Source organism: Carlito syrichta, unplaced genomic scaffold, assembly GCF_000164805.1.
Source record: "Carlito syrichta isolate Samal-C Ts95f unplaced genomic scaffold, Tarsius_syrichta-2.0.1 Scaffold296851, whole genome shotgun sequence".
Taxonomy (NCBI): Eukaryota; Metazoa; Chordata; class Mammalia; order Primates; family Tarsiidae; genus Carlito; species Carlito syrichta.
This window is the reverse complement of record NW_007240947.1, coordinates 133,506-143,136: the sequence shown is the minus strand read 5'-3', so window position 1 is coordinate 143,136 and position 9,631 is coordinate 133,506. Positions and strand designations below refer to the sequence as shown.

General features: G+C 46.7%; 1 protein-coding gene across 2 annotated transcripts in view; it reads right to left on the bottom strand.

Annotated features, from left to right (window-relative positions):
* IKBKB (inhibitor of nuclear factor kappa B kinase subunit beta) overlaps positions 1–9,631 on the bottom strand; it is a 54,534-nt gene that overhangs the window by 25,937 nt on the left and 18,966 nt on the right. For both annotated transcript variants that reach the window (XM_008054607.2, XM_008054608.2), the window contains one exon: positions 8,659–8,728. In XM_008054607.2, the coding sequence (XP_008052798.1) occupies positions 8,659–8,728 (70 nt within the window). The remainder of the gene's footprint in view (positions 1–8,658; positions 8,729–9,631) is intronic.

The following is a 9,631-nucleotide window of genomic DNA, read 5'->3' as shown; positions in this document are numbered from 1 at the left end:
AAAAAAAAAAAAAAAAAGGCTGGGGCTCACACCTATAATCCCAGCACTCTGAGAGGCCAAGGTGAGAGGATAACCTGAGGCCACGGGTTCGAGGTCAGCCTGGGCAACTTGGCAAGACCTCATCTCTACAATAAAAATTAAAAAATTGGCCGGACATGGTGGCGTGTGCCTATAGTCCCAGCTACTTGAAAGGATGAGGTGGAAGGATCGTCTGAGCCTAGCAGGTTGAGGCTGTGGTGGCTGTGAGCGTGCCACTACACTCCAGCCTGGGCAACAGAGTGAGATCCCAACTAAAAAAAAAAAAGAAAGAAGGAAAAGAAAAGAAAACAATGGGATAAGTAGTATTGGAAGGATATAAAATAAAATTATCTTTATTTGGAGATGCTATAACTATATGCCTAGAGAACTCAACAGACTAAAAACTGGAAAATATTTAGTTAGTTGTCTGGAAACAAAACAAGCATATATAAGTCAATAACTCCTCCCTATGTCAGCTACAGCCAGTAGAAATGGAAAAGAAAAAAGCCCATTCAAACTGACAACAGAAACTCTAAAATATCATAGCATACATTTAGGGAAAAAAAGAGGTAGCATAATGTGAGAAAAGCTATAAGGCACGAACAAAACAGTACAAATAACATAAAGAGGTTTTAAAAGTTAATGTCAACAGGCACTATAAACAAAGTAAAAGACAAAAGCGCTAGGAAAACAATCTACAACACGCATGCTAAAGAGTACAAATGGCAAACCTGTACAAACAGCAAAGCTATGTAGAAAGTTGCTTAAGCTTATTGGTAGTCAAAAAAATGCAAATTAAAGCAACAATAAAATGCCTTTTCCAGCCGGTGCAATGGCTCATGCCTGTAATTCCAGCACTCTGGGAGGCTGAGGAGGAAGAATTGCTTGAGCCCAGGAGTTTGAGACCAGCCTAGGCAATATAGCGAGATCTCGTCTCTACAAAAAAGTTTTTAAAAATCTAGCCAGGCATGGAGGTGTACCTGTATTCCTTGCCACTCAGGAGGCTGAAGCAGAAGGATTACCTCAGCCCAGAAGGTTAAGACCATGGTGAAACCTAATGATGCCACTGCAGTCCAGCCTGGGCAAGACAGTGAAACTCCCAACTCAAAAAAAAAAAAAAAAAAAAAAAAGATGCCTTTTCCACTTCCCAACCAGCAAGAACTTAAAATGGGAAATGGAGGGCCCACCTCTATATTGCTGGAAGGAGTAAAAATTGGTGTGCATTTTTGGAGAGGTAATATGACAACATTTGTTAATTTAAATTTTTTTTGGTTTTTTTTAGAGATACGGCCTTGCTATGTTGCCCAGGCTGGACTCAAATGCCTGGGCTCAAGCAATTCTTCTGCCTCAGCCTCCAGAGTAGCTAGGACTACAGGCACACACCACCATGCTGGGCCATCTATTAAATTTTTAAATCTGTTGTTTAACCCATTACTTCCACCTCTGGGAATCAAGCTTATAAAATCAGAAGCATCATAACATACACATAAGGATACTTATTACATGCTTAGAGTGAAATAATTAGAAATAAATGGAAAGTCAACAATCAGGAAATGGTTGAACAAATTACAGTACACTCGCATTAGAAGAGGCAACTCTCAAATTTATATTTTCTAACTCAGAGGGATGTCAATGATGCTAAGTTAAAGGTATGACTTGTTTTTTGTTTCAAAAAAAGGTCCAAAACAATAACAACACTAAGAGGTTTAGTAATGAGCCCTCTCTGTGCCACACAGCCTCTCCTTCACACACACCCACCCCCCGCCCCCAACACACTTCCATCAGGCTAGCCGAGAAGGCCACCAGGACAGCCAGGGAGTTGAATAGTCCCATGCTCGGCAGCAATCCCATCCACTCTCATAGACGGAGGTTCTGTGTGTGACAGGGGAAAGCTTTTCACAGGAACCAGTGAGCTAGCATGCTTTGGAAAAGACTCCACTGAATGTTTCCTTAAACAGAGCTGAAAGTCAAATGGAGAAAGTTCAACAACTGACGTCCATCTCACTAGGGAAGCCTAGCTTAGAACACATCTCTTACCTGAAATGCTTGGGACCTGCAGTGTTTGGGCCTTTTTTGGATTTTGGAATTTTTGCATATTTATAGAGACTTGGGGATGGGATCCAAGTTTATACAAGAAATTCATTCATGTTTCATATATAGTCTGTACACACAGCAGAATGGCAATTTTATACAACAGTTGTAATAATTGCGTGCATGGCACAAAGTCTGTGCTAAGTACTTATTGTGGCATCAGGGTGGTGCTCAGAAAGCTTCAGACTTTAAAGCATTTCAGATTTTCAAATTAGGGTGCTACACCTGTATTGCAGAATCTCTAATTCCACCTGCCCTTTTTAAGCCCAGTTGTTGGCCATGTAGTTCCAGCACTTCACACCAGTTCCTTATTTTTCTTTTATTTCATAAGTGACAGTAGATTGGCATAGGTCCAACTAATGCCCAAATGAACTGAAAGACTCACTGCTTCCCATGTGTCTAAAAACTTCCACTCCATCTTGTTCTCAACACTATTAAAGTTGAAAGACCAGTGTTTCTTATTAGCACTTTCATCTTTGTTTTACTAACGTTTATTTTAAAAAAGCAAAGCATAACAAAACATGCTAATCACTGCACCAACACAGCCTTGCAGGCAGGGATGGCGGCGCCACCACTGACTCTGAACTTCTGGCTGGAGGTGGGCAAGGCCACGTCATGACTCAGAGTGTCTGCTCGCTTTTGGATTCAGAGGCCCGTTCTGGTCCACGACAAGCCACTAAGGAGCATCAGAACACAATCTATAGAAATGTATGCTGGTCTGCTCTAATGCAGAGTACACAGAAGTTGCACCTCACCGTAATGTGAGCACACGCCCAGGTAAGACAAGGCCCCTAAAGCCAGAGGTGACACCTTAGGGCAAAACATGGGACACGAGCAGTAAGGTCCTAGGAGCCCTGTGAGGAGGAGGAGCGTTCAACCAGCCTGAGAGCACCACTCTTGATCCCATGCTGACCACAAACCGTCACCAGGCCCTCGGAGAAAACAACCTATTCCTCTTCTCCTTGTCAGGAGGGAGGGAGTCAGGCGGCCACCCAGCGTTTCCTCAGCTCACGGGGAAGACACAGACATGTAACTGAGAAGATGGCAATCCTGCAGTTCTTACAGATGAACCACAATTACAAACCACAAACCAGGGGACAGAGGGGAGCAGCCTAACTTCCTATAAAAGTGTTTTTATAGGGTTACATCCATGGATTCCTGTCTACCACTCCACAAGCACAGAAGGATGGTCAAGATACTTTGAGAACATTTTGAGATACATTCTGTAGAGAAGAAATGGTCCAGACAAATGGACCAAAAAGTTGAGACAGAGATGAAAGGAGAAGAAAAAAGGCAGTTGCCAACCTTGTAAAACTGACTGGGTACCAATTGGGACCAGCCATGTTGTATCATTGGACTTTCCAAACAAAACAGGCTGGAAGCCAACTGCAGACGTGGAGGAAGATTTAGTCCGGCTCAAGCTTTCTTGGCTAAAGTAGACTCTGACAAATCAGCAAGGTGACAACAGCAGGTGCTGAAAGGTCCAGCAGCATTCTCTCATTCATTCCATAAGCGCTTATTGTGTGTCTTATGTGTGCACACCACGCGAAACACGCCACTGAATCACACTTTCCTTATGCATTGCACAAATGATCTAGTCAACTGGCCTCAAGCCCAGAAGTCAGCCTCACTGACAAGGTACAGGCAGAGAGATCACGCATCATTAACGGCAACATCGGGTGTCAGATGAGTGAAGGCGGTGGTGCGGGAGACACCACAGGAGAATCATTACTGGCGACAGTCACAGCAGTCCCTGAGAGGGGCAAGTCTAAAGCGGCACCCCGGAAACAGGTGGGCGTGGAATCCCTGGGGGGTGCAGGAACAATGTTCCAGCAGGAGCACTACATGCAAGGCCAGCTGGGTACCCACAGGTGGGTTTGAAGTCTCGCACACGAGGATGACTGCAATGATGAGAGAAATGCACGGGCAGAAGGCTCAGCCTTCATCCAATATCAGATTTTGATGAAAGGGTCCTTTTAGAGGCATGAAGGTTGGATTAGCACCATGGGGCAAGGAGGCCAAATAAGACATCATGCAGTGATTTGCTGCAACCTTGAATCAGTTAAGGTAGTGGAAAGAGGTGGGGAAATGAGATCTATGACATGCAGGAAGAATGCAGAGACTTCACAGATGCAAGGGTATAGGCAGGAACGGGATAAATTCTGAGACTAGAGACAAGACCGACAAGCATGTCCAGGCAGCCGACAGAAAGATGGCCCTCATGGCACAAGAACGGGATGTCAGAAAGGGATCTGGTTAAGGAACAAGTCCAGGACTTCAATGTGGAAGGGATTTTGGGAGAAACATCCTATGGACAAGGACACGGAGTTCAGGCTGGAGATCAGGGTTGAATATGCAGGTTCTGGGAAAGATATGGGCGGCAAAGACGCCACCAGAGCAGCCTGGACAGGACCTTGGAAAACAGAGGGTGGTGCCCAGGTGGGCGGGGGGGGTGAAGGTAAGAAGGGAAGGCTGCTTGGGTGAGAGAGGGGTGAAGGGAATGGGTAAGAGTGAGCAGGTGGGAGGGCACCTAGGTGAGAGAGGGGCAAAGGGAATGGATGGGAGTGAGTGGACATGAAAGGGATGATGGGATGGGACGGGCATGAGCAGAAGACAAAGCTCCCAGCAAGAGATGATACAAAAGACAGAGTGAGAGAGCCCATGGAGGCAGTCAGGTAGGACAGGTGAGTGGAAGTCAGAGACATCCTGGGGCCACCACTCTGAAAAGCAGCTACTTGAACAGTAAAAAGAGAATACTTAGAAGGAGAAGGGACCCCAGAGACCACACAGAGGCCCAACCCCTCAGCTTACAGTGGAGGATGCTCAAACAAGCACATCTGTGCCTGTCCCACGTTCCAGAGCTGGTGAAGTAGAGGCAGGTCTGAAAGCTGGTTGTCTTTTCTTTACTATTATTATATATATCAACCCCATTATCTAAGCTTTCTGATACACCTTACATACCAATGATGAGAGCAGGTCATCATCTCATTATGATCAACAGTGCAGTCAGACTTCAAAAGAACAAGCAAGAAAATCGACCACACTCACAGAGGCCTCGTTCTCTGACTCCTAGAACAGAGATCTCTTCCTAAAGCTGTGTCTCTGAAACCCTCCCTGCTCCATAATGTCCACATCTTGGGCACCTATGGGGAGTATTTCCAGCAGGAACATAGCTGGTGGCTTGGAGAGTGGAAGGATGTGGGACAGAACTCCTGAGGCTGAGGCAGGCTGTCAGTAGGGCCAGCAACCCCCTGGAGAGCCCAGGAAGACTGCCTCCAGTCACAGGCAGGGGTCTGGCTGCCCAGCAAGCATGTGGGGCCATACTCCTCAGGCAGCAGAAAGTCCAGCAGTCTGCCCAGAGCCCTGAAAGCTCAGGGCTTTTCTCCTGTTGGCAGAAGAAAGCACATGCCAGTGTTTTCCACAGGATGATGAGCAAGACTGTTTAAACAAAGTCCACTCACAAGTAACTTTCTTGAGCTATTTCAGGAAGCCCTAAATTATGTGGAAGCCCAAATCATTTCCAGCTGCTCCACACGTGTTCCTGGATCTCTCAGGCATGGGAGTGATAGTCTAGTCTACTGGCAAAAGTAGCAGAGCTCACCCACGTGCTCATCAGGCACCTGCTCACCCCTCATGTGTACTCTATGGCATCTTATCAGGCAGTTTAAAGTTCACTGGAGGCCGGGCCCAGGGGCTTACACCCGTAATCCCAGCACTTTGGGAGGCTGAGGCAGTAGGATCACTTGAGTCCAGAAGTTCGAGACCAACCTGGGCAACATAGTAAGACCTCATCTCTACAAAAAAATTAGCCAGGCATGGTGATGTGTACCTGTAATGCCAGCTACTCAGGAGGCTGAGGTGGGAGGACTGCTTGAGCCCAGGAGATTAAGACTGTGGTTAAGCCAGGATCATGCCACTGCACTCCAGCCTGGGCAACAGAGTAAGGCCTTGTTTCAAAAATAAAAAATAAAAATAATGTTCACTGGAAAAATTCTGCCCATGTTTGTAATCATAATGCTGTTCTGAGCAGGCATCTCTAGGGGGTTACCGGCACAGAGATCAGGGGCCAAAAGGCTGAACCCAGAAGAGAAGGCAAGGAATCTGGACCCTGTGGTCAAGGGTGTGGCACTGTCACTTATCTGAAGTCAACATGGCAGAGAATGGCAGTAGCAACTCCAACAAAGGAAACATGGGGCCCGCTCCTGGAACAAACTAGAACAAAATATGCTCAGGAAATGTTCCAAAATACAAAAGAGTTATATCAGATGAGCTTCGAGAAAAGCTTCTGAACTCTGGCTCAGTTACAAGACCCTTGCAAAAGAAATAAATGTGATGGATCTTGTACACAAATCAGAACTTGGAATAAGACTAAAATACAAGCTAATCAGCAACTCAACCATAAGATCAAGGGGACGGGACTGCATCCAAAAGGTGACAATGATAGGAAGGGTCTGAGGAAAGCCAGTCACTACCAGGAAAAGAAGTCTCACACGACAACCACCTGCCTGTCCACCACATCCAACCCCAGGTCATGACCTAAATAAGGACTGAGGTTTTCAAAAGGAATAGCAAAAGTCTAAATCCAGAGGGGAAGGAAATGAGAAAGAATATTTGCTCACTGTACATTATGCTAGGAACAGAGTATTGAGCTAAGAGCTTTATTTATACCATCTCATTTTATTGTTGTAACAATTCTAACAAGGTGAGTAATGTTCCCATTTTACAGCTAACAAAATGGGTGTTCTGAAAAATTCAGTATTAATAGATGCCCAAGGCCACACTAACAAGCAGGGGAACTGGTATATAATTATATGTAGATGTCTGATTTTTTAAAAATAGGTCCTCGGCCAGGTGTGGTGACTCAGCCTGCAATCCCAACACTTTGAAAGGCTGAGGGAGAGGACTGCCTGAGACCAGGGGCTCGAGACCAGCCTGGGCAACTTGGTGAGACCTCATCTCTACAATAAATCACAAAAATTAGCTGGGTGTGGTGGCGCGCGTTTGTAATTCCAGCTACTTGGAAGGCTGAGGTGGAAGGATCACCTGAGCCCAGCAGGTTCAGGCTGCAGTGGCTGTGCCAAGGCACTCCAAGTCTGGGTGACAAAGTGAGATTCCAACTCAAAGAGAAAAAAATAAAGAATGTGACCACTGAGGGAAGAGATACAATCAAATAAACATCTAAGCAAAATGTGGATGGGCAAGCCACATGGAGAGTGTCAAGAAAACAAGTGGAGCCTCTACTTATGGATGAGATGCTCCAGGTAGTCAGAGAAGCCCTTTCGGGAGGCCCACACAGGCCTGCAGTGGGTGCCCACACAAGCAAGAGAAGACTGGTCTAGTGTCAACATAAACTCTGCCCAAAGGAACAAAGACACAGGATACAGAGCAAGATGGGAATCTTAAACATCAGACTGTCTGGCTCTTAACCTTAACTATGTTATTACTTGACTTTTTCTGCCTTCATTCCTTCTTGTTTTCTACTTTCATTCCTTCTTGCCTCCCTTCTGTCCAAAGCGGTGAAGCCAGACAGAGGCAGACCTGCACCAACAGAGTCAAGTATGTCAGAGGCTGGAGGACTACCTGTGCTCCCAGGTCACAGGCTAGAGACCATGGCTCTACCACTATGGCTTTACCAATGTTAAATGTTCCACATGTTAACATGTCAAATGGTACAGTGTTTGAGTCTCACTATACTACTCTTTTAACTGTTCTGTATGTTTGACAGTTTTCAAAAAAGTTTAAGCACGCACATACATACACACACACACACACACACACACACACACACACAGCTTCAAAAGACTGAACCAGGAGAGGCTAAAAATGGAACCATTCCCCAAATCTGGTGTCCAACATCAAGATAAACTGTGGATAACTCTAAACCTTAGAGGCCAAACTATCAACTAACAACCTTGGAGATTTACAAACAAAAAACCCTAGTGAGTCTCCCTCCCTTCTGCCTGTTTCCTAGGCCAGAGTTGGGAGTTGGTTTTTTGGGCCCCTCTAATTCCCCTCCTTCAGTGGCCCCAGGGTTCAGGAGATTCCACTGACCCCTTGGGCTGAGGCTACACTTCTCCCAGGGACAGCCTGGCCTTCTTAGATGCGCTGCAGACAACCCTGTCAAGGGAACTCTGGCAGTATCAAAGGGCTAAACAAGGGCAGTGTTTCCTATGCCCATGGTGAGTGGAGAACTGCCAATATGGGAGTGGAAAATCTATTACCAAAGGATGAAATTCACTCAGATGGCAACCTATTCCATTGCAAGTCATTCCAGGAAAGCAGGGAGTGGAGTTTTATAATGGGAAAGGAAATCTCTATACATCATAATTCACTTGAAGGCTTACTCAGAAAGGGCAATCTATTTGAGTTTAGTGCTTGTCTGACTAGCCCTTTGCTGACCTCCTGACTCCACCAGGGTCTCCACCCCACCCCTGCTCCCTACTTAAAGACTAAAGGACTGAAGTGTCTCCCCTTGGTGCTCTGTGAGGACTCAGGAGGTACCACACACTCTTCTGAAGGGCACGGCCTGACTCCCTGGCTGGGATTTACCAATGTCACTCAGCAAAGTAAGGATGGCTTCTTCCCGCAGGCCACAGCAATTCTCAAACTGGTTCAGGTACTGTCAAGAAGGTGAGAAAAAGTGTCAGAACACAGGTTATAAATACCAGTGAGTCCACATATGTTTCCTACCAGCCAAGTGACCTGAGTGCTGACCTCAGGCCCTGGGCCCTGCTCTGAGGAAGCTAGGGCAGCAGGACCTGCAGGAACTAGCCAGAGGAGAAAGCAACTTGAAAACCCCAAGTGCTCACGTCCATCCTCACAGCACCAACCCTGGCTCAGGTATCTGAGTCACCTAAGGTGAAGAGTATCCGGGGTCAGGCCAGAGCCTCAGCACAGACACCAGGGCTTCCGTGTTTCTGAGAGTCCTGCAGACAGAGCAGGCTGGAAAGGCATCACTGGAAACACCCTTTGGCTCTCCCTACCACCGCCAGGCCACGTGGGGTGAGGTAATAGAGGGAATATTTATTGAGTACCTGCTACGCGCCCAGTCCTAGGCTGATCTACAGGGATGAGCTCCGAGAGCTTTGCCTGCAGAACCCATTTAATCCTCAGTGCTACCACTGAGAAACATAGCTGTAACCTCCACGTTAGAGGTGAGGAAACAGCCTGGGGGACCCATGTCTGTCAGCTCACACAGCTGTGGGACGGCATTGCTGGGCTGTAAAGCCAGGTCCATTGCCACTCGAGCTCAGACATGTGGCCCTTTGCCTTTCCGGCCCTCTTGACTCATCAGGAGGTGCCATGTGCTACACAAAATCACTTCTGTGCTGAGCTCACGGTCACTAATTAGCATTTATACTCATCAATGTTCCAGAGTCTGTTCACTTATAGATATGCAGACCTTTAAAATCTATCATTTTAGCTGGGCTCGGTGGCTCAGCCTGTAATCCCGCACCTTTGGGAGGCTGAAGTGAGTGGATTGCCTGAGCCCGCGGGTTCGAGGCCCGCCTGGGCAACTTGG